The 24,094-nt window shown below is 41.4% G+C and overlaps 1 protein-coding gene across 1 annotated transcript in view; it reads right to left on the bottom strand.

Annotated features, from left to right (window-relative positions):
- The window catches only part of adam12b (ADAM metallopeptidase domain 12b), a 78,525-nt gene that overhangs the window by 38,648 nt on the left and 15,783 nt on the right, over positions 1-24,094 (bottom strand). The window contains exons 3-10 of the mRNA XM_062431111.1: positions 16,367-16,445; positions 13,948-14,024; positions 12,930-13,119; positions 11,787-11,852; positions 10,880-10,951; positions 10,250-10,419; positions 9,397-9,481; positions 2,804-2,952 (exon numbers count right to left, since the gene is read on the bottom strand). Of these exons, the coding sequence (XP_062287095.1) occupies positions 2,804-2,952; positions 9,397-9,481; positions 10,250-10,419; positions 10,880-10,951; positions 11,787-11,852; positions 12,930-13,119; positions 13,948-14,024; positions 16,367-16,445 (888 nt within the window). The remainder of the gene's footprint in view (positions 1-2,803; positions 2,953-9,396; positions 9,482-10,249; positions 10,420-10,879; positions 10,952-11,786; positions 11,853-12,929; positions 13,120-13,947; positions 14,025-16,366; positions 16,446-24,094) is intronic.

Raw genomic sequence — 24,094 nt, 5'->3', positions numbered from 1 at the left:
TTTTGAAATGGCCATCGGGAGTAGCCTAAGAGTTTGTCCATTCTTGATTAAAAGCTGTTTTCACAGATCAGAAACTAAATGTTGAATATTTTTGGTGAAAACAACTCATGCAGGGACTTGAGGATTTAATGAACACTCACAGACAATATTTTGAGTAGTCGTTTTGTTATTTAACTATTACAAATCTCATTTACCCATTTCCAGTTAAGATGCAATTTCCAAATCATCATATATTTTATCTATATAATATCCACTCACACAGATCCAAATTCATTTCCAGATTCAGAGAAATGCTCCACTTCAGTAGTGGAGGACAGTCACCTCTTTAACTTATGCTCCTTTTACTCCTGAACAGCATACTCTGTGCTCAGCTTATTTATTCAAAGTTTATAAATATTAAACATTGTATGTGTCCCAGTGCTCCATGTGAAAATACTCTCTCTAACACATCTCTTGTCTGTGTTCATGACAAGCAGCAAAGCCATAAAACACCACCCTGCTGCTGCAGAGGTGAGCGACTTGATGTTCGCTTGTTTATTCAAAGTTTATTAATATTAATCATGCTGCGTGTCCAAATTGCACCCCATTTGACACAGCAGTTCCTTGGGTTCTCAGCAATACATCTGTCAATTGTAAAGTTTATCGGATGAATGGTTCTCGAGATATATGAAGGACACACACACGTATACATACATACATACATACATACATACATACATACATACATACATACATACATACATACATACATACATACATACATACATACATACATACATACATACAGAGATGCTTTAGTATCAGATTTTGTGGCATATTTGAAGGATGTACTCATGAGCCACCTGTGTTTTCCTTTCACTGTGTGTTTGTTGATTTAAATGTTCGCATAACTGAAAGAAGCTTTAGAGCTGCAATCAGTTTCAATCAATCAATTTCAATCAACCAATTTCAACATCTACTAAACAATGAATTGATTAATCAAGAAAAATTGAATCGATAATGAAAAAAATCTTTAGTAACAGCCCTAACCAGCTTTTTATCTATCAATAATCATCATATCACTGTTAAATGACAATAGCCCCAACTAAGGTCAGCAAAATGACACATCCACAGGGACTCTTCAAAGACTCTAATGTAGCACTGCTTCATACACAAGCTCAGTTTAGCTCATATCTTAGTTAATGTAATTCTTACCAGACCACAAGACTGCAAGCACATGAGTGCATTCCACTTTTCTGTCTCTCCTCCTAATTAATAGTTTGCTCTCTTTGTGTCTTTTATCCATTCTGCTCCATTTCCTTCCTTAGAAAATACTAAGGTACAATGAAAGAAGAAGAAGAAGAAAGAGAAGAAAAATACTAGAAATGTCTTAGTATTTAGTGTCTGGTCTGGTTTATTGTTAATCAATGTGCATCAGGCACAGACAACTATAGTTTAAAGTACTTCATAGGATCCATCTGACCAGCAGGAAATTGGCAGAACTCTCGACAGGAGGAGATGAAAATGTCTTAGGATGTTATGGTTATGGTTTTGTCTGCAGCTGGAGGATTTCTGGACAGCGTTTTAAATGTATGCAGCACAGTTACTTTTGACATACATATTTAGGGCAGCTAAGGAGGACTTAAAGATCATAGCTAACACATTTTTAGTTGTAGCCTCCTGTACACTGCTTGTCCAGCGTCTACAACATCATCTTATCAGTGCTGACTGGAGGGTGTAATGGCACCCTCAAACTGAGACAGCTTAAGCATGCTACTCAAGGAATTAACCAGAACTTTTTTTGATCAAATCTGGTAATCTTTCGTGCTATAATTTCAAACCTAGACAAATCCCCATTAATGTGTATGACCCCCCCTTATACATGATATTATATGTATGTTGAGGTTGTTGTTGGTGCGTGTGGGTTGGTCTGTGTAGGAAGTTTGTTTGTTAAAAAACAATAAAAACATTTGAATAATAATAGTAACTGTGTCTTTCACCCTTTTGTCTCTCTCTTCTCCTCAGTGCTGTGGAATCTGTCCTGAGCACATTCACCCGTGGCTTAGGAAACTCTCCATCAGACAAACCAGACAGGCATCAGACCGAGGGTGAAATCTGGTATTACACTCCGGGTTTCCCTTATCTGCTCACTGTTTACTAACAGTCACAGAGTCCATCACTTGCAGCTACACTGTTATCTCAGCGACCCAGGCAACACGAGTAGAATGCTAGAGCAGCTGCTTTAGTCTCAGGCCAACGTGTGTGTGTGTCTGGGTGTTAGGGACCCTCTCTTCATACAACAACAATTAACAATGGGGCATCATATACAGATGAAAATTGTCCAATCTGTGCAACTAGTGAACGTTAATTCATCTTTTTTGACTGTTCAGGTGCAAAATAAGTCGCTAATTTATTCAGAAAAGTTACACTGATAAACATTTTAATCCCATAGATGTGAGAAACAAGGATATAAAGCGTAAAAACTCTAAAGCTCTAAACCAATGCAGCCAAAACGGAGAGGAACAGCCGGAAGTCCCCATTCTAAACATTTTTTTCTGAGGTGAATATTTTAAATCTAAAGCCAGTTTTGCCAGTTCTGTCTATGGCAAAAAATGCTGTAAATAAATGATGAATAGAGCACATGTTGAAAAGTGAATGTGTGAAAAAAATAAGCATCAAACAAGTCTACAACCACAAAATATACAGCTAAAACTGTCACTTCCAACAAGTGACTGTGGTGCAACAAATCTTGTTTCATCTAGTTTCATCATAAATGAGCTCTTCATTAATGCTTTTTGGTATGGAAAGATCATACAAGTCTCACCCTGTGGAGGGGGTCATGATGCAGCCTCCACGATCAACGGTCATCCTGCAGCCACAACCACGCTCTGGAGTGTCGTGGTTCATGCCAAAATTGTGTCCCAGCTCATGGGCCAAAGTCACTGCTGCACCCAGTGGGTTCTCAGAATGATCCTATGATGGGAAAATGACATGATTATATTATAAAAACAGAACATCAAAGTGCATTCATTATGTTTAATCTGTCAAATTACTTGAGCAAGCTTTAAGCAAAAACCAAGCTAAACTGGAGTGCACAATCACTCAAGAAAAGGCAAAAGAAAGAAAAGAAAGAATATGGAAAGTTCAAAGAAGACAATTTTTAAGCTGCAGATGTCAGTATCCTTGCATGTTCATTGACACCTGCTGGACATTTTGTGTGTTGCAACCATGTGCTTTTGTTTGTTTTGGGTAATGACTCCGCCCTCACCTGTCATGCTTCCATGTGGTCATTGTCGGCCATTTTGTGCTCACCTGTACTCCGTTAAGTCCTAATGATTAGGCCTACTTATTCTGTGCTCTGTCAGCCCCAGTTTGTCAGATTGTCCCAGTCTTTTGTTCTGAGCACATCTACCGTTGTTACCTGCTTTGCCTGTCTGCCAACCTGCTTGTTTGTACTCTGCCTGTGAACCTGGTTTTTGGATTTTGCCTGCCGATTTGGATTATCTGCCTGTTTGGACTGCTTATTTGGACCTGACCCTTGCCTGCCTCTAGACCACTCTTTGGACTGCCCTCTAGTTTGTCAGCTCTTCTCCTGTTTCAGTTTTGTGGCCAAGAGCCTGCATTTTTGTTGAGTTTTTTCACCGTTTGACGGGACATTCTTTGTTGGAGTTGTTTTTTGACTTTTTCTGTTCAATTAAAAACTCTTGAATTTGGAACTCTCTGCATTTGGGTCCGAACTTTCTACAAAACCTGACATTACAATCTGACCAGATAATGGACCCAGCAGAAATAAGTAAGGTTCTTGATCGGCATGGAGCAACGCTGGGGAAACACCAGGCACAAATTGAGTTTGTTTCCAGGACGTTGGAGGCAGCTACAGCAAGTGTGACTGACCTTGCTGCTAGGGTGCAACAGCTCAAGTTAGCCTCCTCAGTACCAACTCCTCCAGCTGCTCCAGCCCGAGAACCTCGCCTGCCTCCACCTGAGACTTACTCAGGAGATCCAGGATCCTGTCAGTCATTCCTAGCTCAGTGTGAGCTGATTTTTGGACTACAGCCATTGACTTTTCCTTCCGATCGTTCTAAGGTTGCCTACGTCATCACCCAGTTGTCTGGAAGAGCTCGTGAGTGGGGAACGGCCATCTGGAGCAACCAGGTGGCGATCTAGGATAACTTCACTCAATTCACTGGTGAAATGAAGAAGGTCTTCGATCGCTCTAAACAGGGAAGGCAGGCTGCTCGTGAGATCCTTAACCTCCGTCAAGGCCGCAGGTCAGTGTCCGACTTTGCAATAGAATTCCGGACTCTGGCGTCCTCTACTGGTTGGAACCTGGAAGCTCTGTATGATACGTTTTTCAATGGACTTTCTGAAGGGATTAAGGATGAACTCATTCCCCGCGATTTGCCTTCATCTTTTGATGGCTTGGTGGATGTGGCTATCCGTGTGGACACTCGGCTAGGTCAGCTTCATCGGTTGAAGACAACCAGTAGTTCTCAGCGGACTGAGCTTCGTCGAGGGTCCAGTTCTCCTCTTCAGGTCCTTGAGGGGGGATCAAGGTCGTCCACTCCGGCTCCTCCAGAGCCAATGAAGATAGACCGGACTAGTCTTTCACCAGCTGAGAGACAGTGAAGGCTGGAGTCTCGTGCCTGTCTGTACTGTGGTCAGCGTGGCCATTTTGTTTCAACCTGTCCTGTAAAAGACAATGCTCACCAGTGAGGCGGGGAGTACTGGTGAGCGCAATTCCCTCAAGGATCTCCCCATCCCTTCGCACTGTTCTGCAAGCAACTGTGATGTGGAGGAGCCATCATCACACCACCTCCGTCCTCATTGACTCTGGAGCTGAAGAGAGCTTCATTGACGTATCACTGGCCACCAGATGGGGAGTTCCAGTAACCACCCTGCAAGTGCCATTGACTGCCTCAGCGCTAAACGGGACCTGTTTCGCCAAGGTAACCCATATCTCATCCCCGGTGAGTTTGATGCTCTCTGGTAATCACACTGAGGAGATTGCTCTTTATGTTATTGATTCACCACAGATTCCCATAGTTCTTGGTCACCCTTGGTTAGTCAAACACAACCCGCACATTGATTGGGAGAAGAATTCTATTTTGGGCTGGAGCCCATTCTGTCATTCCCAGTGTCTGAGGTCTGCCCTTAACCGGTTCCCTGTTTTTCCTGAGCTACCTGAGGAGTTTCCAGACCTGTCAAGAGTTCCGGAGGAATACCTAGACCTGAGACCCGTCTTCAGCAAGTCCAGGGCAACTTCTCTACCACCTCATCGTCCATATGATTGCTCTATAGAGTTATTTCCTGGAGCTTGTCCGCCTCGAGGTCGTCTGTACTCTCTGGCGCCCCCTGAGAGAATGGCCATGAACAAGTATATTGAGGACTCCCTAGCAGGTATTATCCATCCCTCGTCCTCTCCAGCAGGGGCAGGGTCCTTCTTTGTGGGCAAGAAGGATAGATCATTAAGACCTTGCATTGATTACCGGGGCCTCAATGATATTACGGTTAAGAACAGATATCCTCTTCCCTTGATGTCCTCAGCCTTTGAACTGTTACAGGGTGCCACAGTGTTTTCTAAATTGGACCTTCGTAATGCCTATCATTTGGTGCGAATCAGGGAGGGAGATGAGTGGAAGACGGCATTTAATACACCCACAGGGCACTACGAGTACCTTGTAATGCCGTTTGGACTGACCAACGCCCCAGCTGTGTTCCAGACTTTGGTCAATGATGTACTGCGGGATATGGTAAACAAATTTGTTTTTGTTTATTTGGACGATATTCTGATTTTTTCCAAGTCCCTTCGGGACCATGTCCATCATGTCCGGTTAGTTCTTCAGCGGTTACTAGAGAACCAACTTTATGTAAAGGCTGAGAAATGTGAGTTCCATCAACGCTCCACATCGTTTTTGGGCTTTGTCGTCTCTGAAGGTGGTGTTGGGATGGACTCCTCTAAGATCAAGGCAGTCATTGATTGGCCTACCCCTCAGTCCCACAAGGATCTGCAGAAGTTTCTGGGTTTTGCAAATTTTTACAGACGGTTCATTCGTAACTATAGTTCTCTTGCCTCTCCTCTAACTGCTCTGACATCCTCCTCTGTCAGGTTTTTCTGGTCGGAAGTGGCGGAGAAGGCGTTCCAACAACTGAAGAAGCGTTTCACCTCTTCTCCCATTCTGGTTATGCCAGATCCTTCGTGTCAGTTCATTGTTGAGGTGGATGCCTCTGAGGTAGGGGCTGGAGCTGTCCTGTCCCAGAGGTCCAAGGAGGACAATAAGCTGCACCCATGTGCCTTTTTCTCCCACAAGTTAACGCCTGCTGAGAGAAACTACGATGTCGGGGACCGGGAACTTCTGGCAGTCAAACCCGCTCTGGAGGAGTGGCGTCATTGGCTAGAGGGCGCTGAGGTTCCTTTTCTTGTGTGGATGGACCATAGGAACCTGGAGTATTTGAAGTCTGCCAAACGACTCAACGCACGCCAGGCCAGGTGGTCTCTTTTTTTTAGTCGGTTCAATTTTACCTTGTCTTTCCGTCCTGGGTCCAAGAATGCTAAACCTGACTCTCTTTCTCGACAGTTTAGTGCTCCAGATGCTGCTCCTGCCCCTAACACCATTTTGCCTTCTCACTGTTTAGTGGGTGCAGTTTCTTGGGATATAGTCTCTGTGGTTCACAGTGCCCAGCAACAGGAGGCTTGCCCAGCTGGTTGCCCCCCTAACCGCCTGTTTGTCCCCAGTGCTGTCCGTCCTCAGGTTTTGGAGTGGGGTCACTGCTCCCGACTGACCTGCCATGCCGGGGTTAGGAGGACTATGGCATTTCTCCGTCAACAGTTTTGGTGGCCCCGAATGGTTGCAGATGTCCAAGCCTTCATCGCTGCCTGTCAGATTTGCGCCCAAAACAAGAGCTCAAATCAGCCACCTGTCGGACTCCTCCAGCCGCTCCCGGTACCCAGACGACCATGGTCCCACATAGCCTTGGATTTTGTGACTGGCCTCCCGCCTTCTGATGGTAACTCTGCTGTCCTGACTATTGTTGATCGGTTCTCCAAGTGTGTGCACTTTGTCCCTCTGCCTTAACTCCCTTCTGCCAAGGAGACAGCTTCTCTCATGGTTAACCATGTCTTTAGGATCCATGGAATGCCTTTTGACATGGTGTCTGACCGAGGTCCTCAATTTGTGTCCTCGTTTTGGAAGGAGTTCTGTAGGCTTATTGGAGACACCGCCAGCCTCTCTTCAGGATTCCATCCTCAGACCAACGGCCAGACAGAGCGGGCCAACCAGGACCTTGAAAGGGTTCTTAGGTGCCTGGCGTCCCAGAATCCCACATCCTGGAGTCGGCATTTGGCATGGGCTGAGTATGCCCACAATTCTCTCCCTGTTGCATCTACGGGTCTCTCCCCTTTTCAATGTTGCCTTGGCTACCAACCACCTCTCTTTTCTTCCCAGGAACTTGAGGCATCGGTTCCATCTGTCCAGGCGTTTGTCCGGCGGTGCAAGGCGACGTGGAGACGTGCTCGAGCCTCTCTGTTGCGTTCGGGTGCCCAGGTCAAGCGGTTGGCAGACCGCCGAAGGGTCAAGGCCCCCCACTACAGGAGCGGTCAGAGGGTTTGGCTCTCTACCAAGGACCTACCTCTCCGAGTGGACTCACGTAAGCTGGCTCCCCCCTTCATTGGGCCCTATGTCATCGAACGGGTCTTGGGCAGATCTGCAGTCCGGTTGCGCCTGCCCCTCTCACTTCGCCGAGTCCATCCCACCTTCCATGTGTCCCGGGTCAAACCTGTCTGTCACAGTCCTGTCTCCCCCGGCTGTGCCCCGCCCTCCCCCCCGGCTCGTTGATGGGGTCCTGTCTACACTGTCGAGAAGCTGATGGATGTTCGCCGGCGTGGGCGTGGTCTCCAGTTTTTGGTTGACTGGAAAGGGTATGGGCCAGAGGAGCGGATGTGGGTTCCCGCCCGCCACATTGTGGATAAGACGCTCATTAGAGACTTTCGCCAGCAACACCCACGCCATCCTGCCTTGACGCCGAGAGGCGTTCGTTGAGGGGGGGGTAGTGTCAGTATCCTTGCATGTTCATTGACACCTGCTGGACATTTTGTGTGTTGCAACCATGTGCTTTTGTTTGTTTTGGGTAATGACTCCGCCCTCACCTGTCATGCTTCCATGTGGTCATTGTCGGCCATTTTGTGCTCACCTGTACTCCGTTAAGTCCTAATGATTAGGCCTACTTATTCTGTGCTCTGTCAGCCCCAGTTTGTCAGATTGTCCCAGTCTTTTGTTCTGAGCACATCTACCGTTGTTACCTGCTTTGCCTGTCTGCCAACTTGCTTGTTTGTACTCTGCCTGTGAACCTGGTTTTTGGATTTTGCCTGCCGATTTGGATTATCTGCCTGTTTGGACTGCTTATTTGGACCTGACCCTTGCCTGCCTCTAGACCACTCTTTGGACTGCCCTATAGTTTGTCAGCTCTTCTCCTGTTTCAGTTTTGTGGCCAAGAGCCTGCATTTTTGTTGAGTTTTTTCACCGTTTGACGGGACATTCTTTGTTGGAGTTGTTTTTTGACTTTTTCTGTTCAATTAAAAACTCTTGAATTTGGAACTCTCTGCATTTGGGTCCGAACTTTCTACAAAACCTGACAGCAGATTCTAGAAACAGTTCGTTGTCCGATCTGCCCCCCTCATCATTCCTCTATTACTTATTCTACTCATGCAGGCCTGAATTGCCACCGCAGCCATGGCCAGCAGAAAACATATCTATTAATGGGGATACACATCTGGGCTGGGGCCTAATGGCAGTAGGCTGATAGCCACTTTGTGATTTGGCATGGGTGTCAAGTGCGAGTGCGGGCAGAGGAACCCAACAGGCAGCTAATTTATGATGTGTAATAATTTTGTGTACCAGGAGTGATGTGCAGTTGTGTGTAAAAAATGCATTCTGATTCAAATGTGTGCTCTGTAAGAGCTTGCATAAACTATTCATCACATCTCATAAAAATGTAAATGTGGTTTTGTTTAAACGCTATGGCCTTTGATTTACCCTTCTGCCCCACCAGGCCTTTAGAGATGTCACAAGAAAGCCTGATTGAAGGACTGGAAGGCTTACAAGGTCCTTACAAGGGTGTGTGCATGTGCAGTGCAAGGCCTTTGAAAGTATATTATTACATATTCCTTTGTGTACATGGGTGTTTGTGGTAATAGTGTGGACATGAAGGTTGTGGGAGTGCCAGCACAAATATCATTATATTTAAAAGCATGACTTTCCTGCCAGACCTGTGTGTAAAGGACCTTCCAGCAAACAACACCTTTTTTCTGTAAATCAAGCCTGGATTCTGTTAACCAGCACAATTTGAACAATGCCCACGCTGATACAATCAGGCTACACAGAGGAAGAGGAATGAGGAGGGTGAAGGTTTTATACTCACCATGACAATGCCTCCCGACTGCTCAACTGTACACATGCTCATAATGGGCGCCATGCCAATGGTTGTTCCCTGGAAGTAAACCCCACTGCAAAGGAGGACAGAAGCAGTGTGAAGAGGAGATAAAAATATTAAATGTGGACTGAAATGGTGCAAATTTATTATTGCAGCTGTTTTTTCAAAACACTCATAGGGTTTTAGATTCATTTCCTACCAGGTCAAGGTGCATTCTGTTAAAGTTATTTAGAAATACAATACAAAAATTCACAACAACATATTCAACAATATTATTTTCTGCAAGTACCTACAGTTATCAAACAAAGCAGATGAGGATAGGCCATATTATGTTAAGTCAACCAAAGACCAGTGCAATGAAAAATACAGTCATGTATAGAGACGTATCTTGATAGAATAGTCTGTACAATTCAAATAAACAAAATTAGTTTCTTTGCAGTGTGGATGTGCAAATGAATTGAAATGCATTATTATTTCAGGTTGTACTATCAATGTCATATGTTTTGGTGTGACTGTATTGGTTTGGGTGTAATGGTGATATGGCAACTGTTTTATTTACTGTGTGCGGTGTAAGTGTAAACAATTATATACAGTACCAGTCAAAAGTTTGGACACATCTTCCCATTCACTTGAATAAGAAAGTGTGTCCAAACTTTTGACTGGTACTGGTAATGGGGGTGAATAATTTCAACATGCTTCAACACTCAACACTAATGTAAAGTATGAGCAACTTTGCAGCTAACTGGCTTACAGGTGTAAAATGTAAGTTTCAGTTTGATGTACCAATATGTACATTTGTTTATTCATTTCTGTGGTCAGTTTTTTCTGTTTAAGTTTCCACCTTATGAGCTGAGCATTGTCGTGAGGTTTCTGGGGCAGCAGTTTGACCTTCCTCCAGTCAAGGAACTCATGCAGGGTGGTGAAGGGATCCTGAGTGATGGGACATTTATCTGAGTCACTCCACACCTCCAGACCCACCAACGCCACCCGGATATTCAGGGCCCTGTAGAACTGAAGGAGAAGCCAGATGCATGTTGACAAGCTGAGAGAATCAGTGCGAATATAAAGCCCAAGAGGCTTATGTAGGTTAGATAACATGAATGATCAAAAGTTCTTCAAACAGATGTATGAGACAGCACTACAGCCTTTTACCTTTGGTTGCTCAAATCACTGAATTATGTCATATTTTGTTATGGTCGCCTTGAATCCTCTCTTTTCGTGTTTTCCACTTGATCAGAGCACTTGTTTACCATGTTTCTATTCATGCTTCTTTAAGTAAATCCATCTGCCTACATTATCTGCTAGCAATAGATCCACAGCTCTGGCAAAGGTTTTAGACAGACTAATAGCAGCTGTTTTAGTAGGACATTAATATATCAGACAGTCATCCCATTAATCTCTGCTGCCAGCAATATTTCTATTTTAAAAAACTGATTTATCCCTCCTGTGCAGAGCGGAGAGGATGCTTTACCTTGTCTACGTAATTGGCTATCTCTGCCAGTCTCTGTTTCACCTTCTCCACGTCCTTCCCCTGTTTCTGAAACTGGATACAAAATTACACGTTATCAGTGGTAGAAAATTGGAACATTTACACCCACAAGTAGTTATGCTGCAAGAAAACATCAATGATACTGCAGTTGCTGTCATTTTCAGAACTAAAAAGCAATACAGAGAACCCACAAAGGTGTTATTTCGTGTGAATGAGATGCCTAAAATATTCACAGCCAATACGTTTTCCTGTGTGTTGGGCAGATTGTCAAGCTGTGACCATCTGGATCTAGAGAAATCTCCTAGTGTTAGGGAGACAAACGGCACGGCCACAGGGAGCAGGTATACTGGCAGATCTGACAACCTGCAAACCTTCGCATCCAAATTGCAGCTAAGTCAGGTCCCCCATTTCCATCCTACTGTGTATCCACCTGTGTTGGTGCTGGGCTTCTCTGGCTGCACTTTGAAGCTAAGCATGACAACATTATCCTTTTTCTTTTACTTTTCCCTTTCCTTTCCTTCCTTTCCATTCAGTTTGCTGATACTAGCAGAGGGCGGCCAGGAGAAAACCCCACAATAAGCATGTCGGTGCTCACGGAGACTCTTCTGTATCCATGTGGCTTTTTCCTGTTTCCTGTCTGCTCGCTCTGCCAGGGAGTCGTACAGAACTTCCTGTCAAAACAGAGCCACAGAGCCACTGCCACCAGACCACACTGCTTGTTACACACTGACCTAATTCTGCAGCTCCCAAAGGACCTGCTCTACTGTTACTACAGCTTAGCCTGCTTTTTTTCGCCCTTTTATAACATGAAGGGTTGTTGTGTTTTCAGTGTGTTGTTTCTCGTGTTCAAACACTGTGTTTTTGAATGGAAGCAAGGCAGGTGCATTACCTCTCTGTTGTCTGCAACAATGATCAACTCGACGTATTTGGTTGTCTGCTGTGTGTGCCTTTTATGCTGCGTTAAAAAGAGAGGGGTTGCATGTTAGAAATACTAAAATACTAAAATACTAAAGTAAATAATTATCCACTTGTCCTTCTATATGTCTGGCTGCTTTGTCTTTAAAACACTGGCAAATATCATAGACACAATATTGATGAACCGTTGCTTCCTGTGGGGCATTTCAAGACTTAAAATCAGCCTTTTCAAGGCTGTCCAACAACAGAAGTTATGTACGGGACAATTTCTTGGCTGGCCCCAGTGAGTCACATAATCCCCCTTAAAAACCACAATTTGTCTTTTTTTATACTTTGGCTTCTGTATGGATTAAGCAAACTAGATTACATGTGTTAATTAGGGAGCTTCAGAAGTGCTTGTACACAGATTTTCCAGTCTTTACGCTAAGCTAAGCTAACAGATGCTGGCTGTAGCTTCATAATTACACTTCATAATTGTACAGATATGAGATCAGTATTGGTCTTCTCACCTAGCATTTGGCAGGAAAACAAATGAGTGAATTTTCTAAAATGTGAAAGCAGTAAAGTAAATAAGCCATTTACAATTTCATCTCATTTTACTATGAACACTGTAAAGCTTTGGAAAAGCCAGGATCTGTCAGTTATGGTAGAAGTGATGCTCTTGTGAAAACCTCAAAGTCCAAAATATTACCCAGGGGTCATTAAGTGCTGTATGTTGGTAAATTTCTCTTCCTGACTCAAATGGAGGGTTTTAATACTTGGGAATAGGGACAGATGGATGCCGCACCTGCTCCATGCAAATCATCAGCCAAACCTTCTGCAAGGGCCCTTGAATTTGGGCTCTGAGCACAGATAAAATGAGTGTCAAGCCCAAGGCAACACCATCAGGGAACTTATCCAAACTGGCATGCTTGCCAGTTTGCCGATCTTTGGTCAAATGCCCATTTATCTTCCATAAAGTGAACAGAAGTCTTACCCATCAGAAACTGTTTGACAATTAAATACTACAAAAAAAAGGCCCATACAGATGATACAGATGACAGTGTAGCATTGAACTGTGACGTCTAATGGCTCTAATACAAGCTTTGTGATAAAAACAACATAATACTAATCTCACCCTACTGTGGAAGGATTGGAAGGGGCTCTTTATGTGGTTTTCAGGGGCAACAGAGGACATGTTGAAACCATGGCCACAGGCTCCAGGGGTCATTCTGAGTTCTTCCACTCGGTAGATGAAGTGAGCCCCAGTGTCATGGCCAGACACAGGCTCGATGATGAATGTCTTGTTTTCAAGTGCGATGAAGCCTCTGCAGAGACAGCAGTGCAAGTCTGAAAACAAAGCTTCAAGCATAGCCAATCTCTCAAATGCAGAATTTGATTGAATGTGTCTCTCTCTAATGAAATATGTGACAACTGAGGTAGCCTTTTTTCTCCAACAAACGCACTTTTACTAAAGCCAAATTGAGCTATAAAACACTGTTTTATCTTGGCATCGCAACAAAGCCACACATAGTTTCAAGCCACAAGTTAAAACTCTTCATGACTTTATGTACAAAAGCCCTTTCCCTTCGCAAATGAGTTCAATATTATCTTACATCACCCCTCTTTTTGTGTACCGTCTTATTAAATTGGCCACATCTGAATATGTACTCCAGTTTCAGATGAAGAATATTTACCACAGATGATTAACAACTTTAATTATTTTATCATTAGCCTTTATTGCATTGCTAAAAGGTCGTCATAGCAAACTAAACATTTTCTGTTTCCAAAAATGTTTCCTTAATGTTTAATTAAGCAGGGGATAAGATTGTGTATCTACAGGCTTTTTGCTGATGCCCAAATCTCAAATCTTCCAATTGTAGTTGGTCATTAGTAACAGCTAGCTGCCACTTACTGTCAAAATGAGAGGAGATATTTACTGGATACCACTGTGGACAAAGACAATGAGGTGTGACATTTTCTCCTGTTCCTGTGACTCACACACCATCTTACTGACAGAGTGCTTAAGGGGCTTAAGAGCGATGGGTTGCTGTGCAGAATGACTTTAGTAAATATAAACATTGCAGTGGCAAATAGCACTTAAAGGGCAGCTTCGAGATGCAGCTTGAATACAAAACGCTGGTTATGCTTCTTACCGAAGGCCTGAGCAGGCGCTGAGGGTGACATCAGAGTTTGGATGTGCCTGCACTTCCCCATGGTAGTAGCAGTTATTCTAAAAGAGATAAATTGTTCATATAAAAAGCCTTTATACACTGTAGATGAAAACATTTTATGCAAACAAGCCTTGTCCCACTGGATAATGTCATTAAAAATGTATTACATTTTTAAAGAAGGAAAGCTGCTTGTCAGATTTCCTGCAGCAGTAGCTTTTACCTGACATCAAAAGAGCAAAAGGGGACAACATGCCGTGGAACTGTGTGGATTTTTTCCTAAGTTATGTTCATTTTAATAAGCATGCTGGCTGTAAAACAGGCTTTCTTCCTCTACTTTTCCATACAAACAGCCCATTTGAAATAAATACAACCTACACAGTTATAAAGAGGAAGAAAAACTGACACGGATGGGAGGTGACAGTAATTTGGTAATTGTTTTTCCTTCATTATTCCACCAGAGTCTTCTAGTAGAAGGGAAAGAAGACATTTAAGGCTCCCCAGACTCAGTGAAAACCCTGATGTCTAAGAACAAGAACAGAGGAGGAAGTGACTCTTGTTAAGAGGGAATACAGACCTCCATTTACTGTCTAGCAGCCCTCAAGTCCTCTTAAATCAACTGTCATTAGTCACACTACGCTGACCATTTCTCATTCCCAATATTGAACAGCAGGAGGATATACATAGGGTGATACTTTTCCAACCACAGTTACTGAGCCAGGTGATAATGGAATTGAGATTCATTACATTAAGTATAAAAATAAAGCAGCAACAAAGGCTCTGTGCTTAGGCTATACTTGACCTAGATCAGTTCACCTTTCTCAAAATAAAAAAACAGGCAGCACCAGTGATTGTCTTCCTCAGTTATCCTCAATATGCCTGAATTTAATGGTACTTAAATGGTTTTAGAGTGAAGTGTTTTGTCATAAGCTCATTTTTAGAAGATTTTTGAAGCTATAATGTACTGTGTATACTCTGTAATGGCTTTTTCCAATTTTGCTAAAGCTATGAGACACTGAGAGGAACTTTTTTGTTTTCCCATGAATTCAACCTGACACTAGCATCTTTAGAAACTTCAGGGTTTAGAGCAGAATTTCAAAGAAACTTCTGTGGGTTTGAACAATGTCTGGCTGCACAGCGTGAGTTGTCTAATGACTGACCCACTGCAAAGCCGCTGCTTGTTAACAAGTTAATTTATCTCTTGATTCATCTCAGTTCCTGCTCAGACAACAAAGGTTTGTTTTATAGATTTGTGCAGTAGAGGAGCAACAGCAGCAAAATCCTAATCTTTTTCACAGATTATTTTGTTTTATCAGATAATTAACAGAATGGCAAAGTTTATTTACAGAACACGTCTTTCCACAGATTACTTTTTAATGCATGGTTCAGTGACATCAGGTATTCAAAGTCAGCAGCTGAGTGAGGCTTATCGAAGACAATACAGACTTTGTATTTGACAACCTGACGCAATGCTTGTAACATCCTCCCACTCATAATTAAAGGTGAGTGAGAGAGTGGAAAACACTGTTTGCATAACATTGTGGGAAATACACTTGTCAATCACTGCCAAACTACCAAACATTTCTTCTCAAAGTGGTAAGCGACCTGTCAAACTGTCCTCACCGTCAATTAAATATGAATTTCAATCCAACTTAGTTGCAAAAGTGCAAGAGACTGTTCACTGTGTTATAAAGAGAGTGAAAGTGTTTCAAAGTCATAGATGATAGGCTTCTGCAACACCACATCATCCTGCCTCTACAAGGGCTACCTGTTGTCATGCCATGAAACCTTCTTTCCACCTAACCTGAAGTAAAAAATACCTTCATCACAGAATGAAGATTGAATTCTGCCTGGAGTTTCTACTTGATTTAAACCATTCAATTGCCACAGCAAGTGGCCTTGATGAGCACTCGAAAAGTAAAATGAACATTCAATTTTTCTTCTTTTTCTAAAGTGTGCTTTAGCAGGCACTTTGCTTTACCAAGCTAGTGCACACGGAATAAAAAACATAGTTAAGAATAGATCAGCTGCTTAAAGGGGATTTTATAATAAAATCCTGATGGCAATTTTGGCTGAAAAGCAGCCTGCATAAAACACAGCTTATCAACAAGTAGGCCAAAGGATAAATGTCCTGATAAGCAACAACCAGATGCTTTCAAATACACTCTGGGTCACATTGGTTATAGTGATGAAATAAGTAATACAAAACAACAATTATACCATCATTTTTTGGTTTTTAACTAATGCATATGATAGTGTATTTTATCATCGATTATACTGAAGACTGAAAAAAGAAGCATCTGTCTTTGTGAAAAAAAGGGTCAGGTTTTTATGGTTTGACTGCGGAGCAGCGCTGCAAGTCAACTCAACCATAAATGTCAAAAGCACTCAAGTGCCACCATACCGTAAAGTTGTGAGCACCGGTGACTGCACTCCCATCCTCCTGGTAATGTGTCTCAGTGTAATGGCTTGCAAAAAGTCCCCTAAAAAGGAACAGAAAAGGAAATAGACACATCAAACACCCAGGTGTTTTTTCCCCAACACTGTCAATCAAAACTGATAAAAAAAAGAACCCAGAAAATGTTGACCCTTTGTTGAGTCTTTATGTAGATTTGATGTTGCTTGTAAGGAATTGGTTGAATAATGCTGTTGAAATGCTTAGTATTCTGGAGCTACATTTTCTGTGAATTTATTAAGTGGTTTGTAAGTGTCCTTGAATCCCCTGGCATTCAGCACGACTGAGTAGAATCCCTGCTGAAGTAATTATTTTGTGCATGTGTGTTTCTCTGCTCGTGTGTGTATGTGTGTGTGTGTCAGTGGACATATTTTAAACTGCGTGCCTATGTGTTTTCATCTTAAGGCCATGAGCAGATGGACACAGTGAGCCCCACCCCAAGCATTGGCAAAGGAGCAGTAGGAACACCCATCTTTTGCAGCTGCATAATCACACTGACATCAGGCAGGATGATCTCAGGATGTGTGTTTATGTGTGTGTGTGAGAGAGAGAGAGAGAAAGACAATGACGATCGGGTACTAACGGGGTACTAACAAGTGAGAAGGTTAGGGTTAGAGTTTAAAAATGTAGAAAAGTGTCTCTATAGCTCTGTATGCAACATGGTTTAAGATTCGTGACCAAAAATCTCAATGCACTGTGGACGTGGCATTCATGCTTCCAGAGGTGAATATAAAGCAACACTCTGTAAGCTGAGTACATAAATGCCATGTCAAAACAAATAGTTTCAGAAAACTATCAAAAAATTGGTTGACTTGTTTCTCCACATAAGACGGGATTCTTAGAAGAAGAGATGAGGAGGATTTAGAAACTGGAAAGCCACATTTGTCCAAATCACAGTGGGAGTCATTTATATTATATGTTGCTGTGCCATCTCACACAGCTTGCATGTTCTGTACCCAAAAACCAGAATAAGATAGGAGCAGATTTTTTTATTTTTTCATACTTCAAGGAGCACTCAGTGTCTTATCTAGACACAGTTTTTATTGATGATTTCAACATTTATGAACATATAAAACCAACAGATAACATGCAAACAAACAAACAAAACTAAAAACAAAACAACACGCTTGGGAGTTTCATTTTTTGTAGTCCACCCATTCTCACAGTTTCATCAACTACATCAGTTGGCCTTTCTGTTATCTTCCTTGTTACATTCCTGTTTTGAGTCCTGAATAATGTCCATTTCTCCCACTTTTCTTCCAGCCGTGCTTCTTGCAATTTCAAAGGACTTGTCAGTCTTCCAATTATGTAAATTTCCTCCACTATCTCTATCCACTTTTCCTGGGAAGGGGAATCCACTTTCCCCATTTCTTTGTGATAGCTTTTTTTTTCAATCTACCAACAATATTTTAACCAGGCAGCTATCCATTTGTACATTTTCTTCGTTAAAATTACACAGATAGAGTAGCATGTAGCTCCTAGACCTAGGGATATCATATCTGAGTAAAAAAAAAGTATAGCATTTTCCAAAACACTGATATTTTGTAGCATTTCTAAAATATATGTGATCTGCATCTAATACTAAACAAAAAAATGATCATGTTCTTCCAAGAAAAGGGTTAATATCGGTTAATTGGTGGATGTTTGATGTATTTTCCACGTTTTGCCAATCATCATTTGAAATGTTCATGTTGAACTCTGATTCACATTCTTCTTTTACATTATTAGTTGAATGCTCATCAACTTTTGATATCAATCAATCTTTATTTATGTAGCGCCAAATCACAACAAAAGTCATCTCAAGGCACTTTAAACATAACGTTTTGCATTAAACCTTGAATATTGTTATCACTGATTAAAGCTGGGATAGTATTGTAAGACTTTCCAGCAGCTAGTGGCCACAGACAACAGTAACAGACTTAGCAGCAGCAGCAGCAGCAACAGAAGTAAATCTGTCAGAAATCTTTACAATCCTCAGTATTTTTTCATCCAAATTTCCTTATTTTGTTGAGAAGTGTCCTCTTATATCACACAAGAGTGAAATTTGAGAATATAAGTGAACTGAGCCCAAGCTACAGCAGCAACCTGTCAGACACCACTAGGCTAGGCCCGGGATCCAGTAGAAGCCAGCGACTACCAGGCCAACATAATTCTAATTGTTGTTTCTTTGTATGAACTGATTATAATTTAGATCCCACCATTCACATTCAGACCCAGTGGGGTCTATTTTATTTCCTTCTTGAAGTAGTCACTCAGTTGTAGGTACCAATGTATGCTTACCAAAATCATGCATATCTTTCATATTCTTGAAACGTTCCAGACCCCAATCGTTCTCTAAAATGCACCCTGCTGTGATTTCCTTGGTTACCCACAGTTTGAATCCTTTATCAGACCCAGCCAGTTTAAAATTACTACCCATTTTAGCAATTTTGTATTTTTTTTATTATTATTCTGAACCATAATTCCACAGTAAACAATGTAATTGCCAGGAGTCTTGCTGCCTGCTCATCCTTGAACATCTTATACCAGTCTGCAGGGTATCCATCACTACCTGGAGATTCATTATCTTTTATTGTATTTATTGCATCTTTCACCTCCTCCTTAATCTCCGTAATATCTATCATTTTGTAGATGGCAATTAATAGCTAAATCCAATGAATTTAGAAATACTGTCATTTCCTTGCATGCTTCATAGTAATTCTGTTTCAAAAACGTGTTCCTTTCTTCAATTTCTTTTGGAATTAGTGTATGTATCTAATTTAACATGTTTTACACGTGCAGTTTCATCAATCAATTTTCTTCCAATGACCAACTTCATGGTGTTCCAAAATATTATTGTGCCCACTTATTTTCCTCCTATGTATGTATTTTATTTTTCCTTTAACTTTCTTCTTTCCTTGTTCATTATTCAATGCTCCGACATTGAGTCTTAGTGTTATTGCCTCATTTCCTAATCTTCCTGTTACTATAATATACCTTCCTTCTTTATCTTCAAATTGGGTTGTGTTTGATATTAATGTTACAACTCCTCTTCTGCATCCCTCTTCATATGAACTGTAATGTACATTCTGGTAGCCATACCTTTTTAGTTTTCCATGTTCTAATAATTTAACGAATGGGTTTCTTGGAGGAATATGATTTATGTCATAACCCTTTCTGTTTTCATTGGTGTGTTTAGACCATTCATATTCAGTGAAATTATCTTGATATTCTTAATCATGTTTTGCTACTCCTTGAAAATGTGCTCCAGAACAGTTCTGAACTTAATAATAAAAAATAAAAAATAAAGATGACTTCAGAAAATTGTTAATTCCTCCCAAAATCCTGTATTCTACAGAGGGCCCCTCCCTAGATCTAGAACTATAAACATCTTGCGGAGTTATACAATATCTTTATGTCCAACTTAAATAACTTAAACTCTCTCAGTCAGTTCTTAATGTTTTTAATTTGTTTGTTCTTAATGTTTCTAATTTGTTTAGAAGAAATGCATAGCACAACTTTTTCACTGTGCTAGGGTGGTTACAGTAAGATTTACTTATCCATGGCTGCTCATTTAAACACATACATGGCCTGCTTATATAGCACTTTTGTCCAAAGTGCAGCTGTGTAAACAGCTGTGTAAACCATGCATTTAAGGGTTGGATGTCCTGCTGCTTAATTAACTATGCTCCTACTCTCTCTGCCATCTTCCTGAACATCCCCCTTATTTGATCATTTAAAGTTCATTTTTGTATGACCTGTTTAAAAAAAGGATCTACCCTCTGTGGCCCAAGCCTGACCACATTTGACTTCATTAAATGCTTATTATCGCTTTAATGTGCCTTATCATGCCATTAGCAAGCTATAAACCAAATCTGATAAGCCAGCAGCCAGTAATCACTTTAAAGAGCCCGGTATGTCTCATAAAAGATGGATGAAACACCAGAGGGTGGTTTAATGAAAAAATATGCATCTTTATACTTACCTTGCAAAAGCAGCATTTAGGCAGTGACATTGATAAACAACCACTTCCCAATAAACCAACTCAACGTTATGATGTTGTTACTGACAGGGAGGCAAATTGACACTGCTGCAATAGAGGATGCAGCTGAGACAGGATTTGTGTCATGTGAGCAGTAATTCCTAGCAAATGCTCCTGTGCTGTATTTTGGAGGCATGTTTGGGAAAGCCAGCTTAGGGCAGCGTGGCCCCTGGTACTATGACACATACTGTATTAAAGCTGCAGGTTTTACATGATGGAATCTGCCTGTAATCAACTCCTTGGCAAGAGTACAAGAGTTTATGAGGCCATGAATGTTTACTGTGTGTTTGAAGAGTGTTTCCTCTGCCCTCACTGGTTACCCTTTAGCTCTGTGGTGTGGGACTGAGTATCTTATGCATCCTCTTTCCCATTTTTCTATTTCTTTAATGTTCCCCTCTGTGCTTTTTTTTACTGTCCTGGCACAAAGAAATAAATCTGGGCTGTTGGATTGACCATGCCCAATTAAAACAAGACTTTATTTCTCCTGTGCAAATGATGTATTTAAAAAGACAGAGAATGAATGTCACTGCACCTATGACGTCACAGTGGTATGAGGGCTCAGTTTCTTTCTGAAAACCAGAATACTTAAGTGTTTACACCTCCTTTCTTAGCAACAACTACCTACCTCAATCCCTATTTTTGTACAAAGGGGAACATGCAGGCAGTCAAATGCTATGTAAATGGATAATAGCAGGTAATAATTGGTGCGCAAATCACCACAGCTTTCACCAGAAGCCCAGTGGGAATTCCTCGAGTGCTTCTTTGATTTGAATTCTAGTATGTTGGCCTAAAAGACAGGTGGTGGAGTCTATGAATGGAGAGGAAATGCAACATCTGCCATCACCCTGCATGAGGATGATGATGATGGTCTCAGCCTAAAACTGTCAATTAATTCTACAACTTATATTACAGATACATTGTAGAATGCTGTGAACTGGTTATTGACAATTTATATTTTTCTGACTGAATTTTTTTTCTTTCATTTTTCCCTTTCAGCGATGTTATGTATGGCTCCTGCAATTGGTTGAGTCAATCACCATTGATTCAAAGCTCCTAAGTGTGTGCTGCGATTCATTAGACACAGTCTAACATCTAATTAACGATGCACTAACAGTCACCCAGGTTAATTGTGATGAATGAGGGGCTCTTTAATAGCACTTTGGGGAAGTAGAAAAAACTGTTGTTTGTCTTAAAAAATAATCTCCCATCTTTTTTATTAAGCATCTTACAAACTGCTTTTTAAAATTAATCAAAATTTTCATAAAATTAATTTAATGCATGAATTACCGATGAAAGCCAGACAAATAGCTTTCAAGACTTTACTTTTTAGGCTAGTACTTTGTCTATACTTGCATTGTTTTATTAGAATAATTAGTACTTGGAGTACTTGGGAAAGGTGTGTTAGTAGCTCTAGATTAAAAGACACCCACGCAAAGATCATCTATTGCAAGAACAGAATGAGCATTTTTGCAGTACATGGTGCTTTGTGATTTGTCCTCTGTCTTTCAACCTTTGATCCCAAATGTCTTGTGTGTTCCTGTTCCCTTCCCATCGCCTACGCTAAAAGTGGACTGCGGACATATATCCAACACAACAATCTATGAATGAAAGGCTAACAGAGATATGGCGACCACAGTGCAAGGACCATACACACAAGGACACAGCTGAAAAACTCAATACAGAGGACCATACGAAATCCGTCTTCCTTTTTTCTGCTGCATAAAGGAACCGACAGATATGACTTTCTGCGATATCTGAAATTATGGCAGATAGAGCTGCTGTTGTTGCTGCACCAAACATGTGTTTTGATGAGTTTTATTTGAAAAGAACAAATCACCTCTAGCAGACACCGACTCGCGACTACCGCATAATTGATGAACCTGAAACTGGATGTGTCACAAGTTGTTTACATGAATGAGTTTTTAAAAAAAGAAGATCCTTTTCGTGGGCACGCAGAGAGTACGATGTTCTGTGCAAATTTAAAGCGCTGAGCCTCATTTACATATATGTGACTCCATGCCTCATGTAATAATTCACCATTACACAAAGCCCCTTGAGCATGAAACCATTGGAGAGAAATGTGGCTGCTCTTGCAGTCTCTGTGCTTCCTTTGAAGACTGCTAACTTCAGTGATTTCTTTTAATCCCCTTTCCCCCACGAGCCTAACCCTAAGCCTTCCTATAGCTGCTACTTATGGTACTGTATGCCTAACTTAAAAAAGAGCAGACTACTACAGAAGGAGAGAGATGAAGTAGAGAGGACAAACTAAAGAGGTGTGGTTGACAACTCTAATTCTATTTCCACATACGGCTGCGTTCCAAATTGATTTACATACAGCTCAGTGTCCCTTCAGCTTAGGTTTGGCTGTGGCGGGTGCACTGGAGTGTACAAAGGCAGAAAAGCCAGAAAAAAACAGGGAAATACAGAGATGAGGGTGGGAGGAATGGAGGGAGCAAAACAGTAAAACCCCCTGAAATGCAGAATTAAAAGAGTGCCTTCTTTCACTCTGCTTCTCTTGTTTTGCAAAAGATGACTCGTCTACATTCATGCCTCCCTTGGCAACAGCTACACATGACTGTATGTTTGCAGGTTAGAAAGTCAAGTTTATGGTTTTTATTATCATTTGGGCCGTAGCATCTCCCATATTTTTTTGTCCTTTAAAGTCTTCAACCACATCTCATTCAAATCTAAACTGTCAAAAATAATTAAGAGGAAATTTGTTTAAAGAAGCATCAAGATTAAATAAGTAACTTTCACAAAAATCATGCAGTACACAAAAGTGTTCTTGGAAAAAAAATCAACCTGATAGTGGCACTAGATGAAAGATCAGGAGACAACCAAAGTTCATATGAACGTTTGTCTTGGAAGCATGAATGCTCCCAAATTGTTTACTTATCCATTAAGTGAATGTGGATATATTTCACTTGACAAATAAAAATTTTGACTTGCTGGTGGTGCACCAGGAAAAGTCAGGAGATCACCAAAGTCATTATGATGATGAATGGCTGTGCAAAAATTCATGGCAATCCATTCAGTATTTGTCATCATATTTCAGTCTGAACTAAAGGGGAAGACAGATTGACCGTCTGACCAACTGACTGACTGATTGACCGGCTTCAGCATTGCTGGAGCCATGCTGCTAGTGAGGCTGAAAAGGCACATTAATGAGAGAGCAGACTAAAATCTTACAATCTGAACATTCTAGCAGGCAGTAGACCAATATCAAACAAGCAGGCTGATGGGCCAAGCCTATTTAAATATTGACTGACCAAAGCAAAGATAGCTCCTTAATGAGTCTGGATCTCTCTTTGCTTAGTAAGAAATCCCAAAGAGCATCGGCAGTTCACTTTTAAATCTTTCTGCAGTGAGTTCACTAAGGTCCAGATGACGCCAGTTTGCCTGAAATAATGTTCTGATCATGAGGTAAAGAAGAAAGAAACCCAAATCCTGAGACAATAAATAGCCATTCCTACCAAGTTGTTTTTAGAGGTTAAAGACCAAAAATGGCCCCGAAGATATAAATGTACCAATGACTCAGATAGAGTGTTTGGGCCCGCAACATACAATCTTCAGTAATGAGGGAGAGTTTTGTAACTTGCTTCCACTTTATTATTGACATTCATTTCAGATCCAAATGAAAACCTGTGTTTATGCCG

The sequence above is a fragment of the Scomber scombrus genome, chromosome 12, assembly GCF_963691925.1.
Source record: "Scomber scombrus chromosome 12, fScoSco1.1, whole genome shotgun sequence".
NCBI lineage: Eukaryota > Metazoa > Chordata > Actinopteri > Scombriformes > Scombridae > Scomber > Scomber scombrus.
This window is presented reverse-complemented; position numbering and strand designations above follow the sequence as displayed.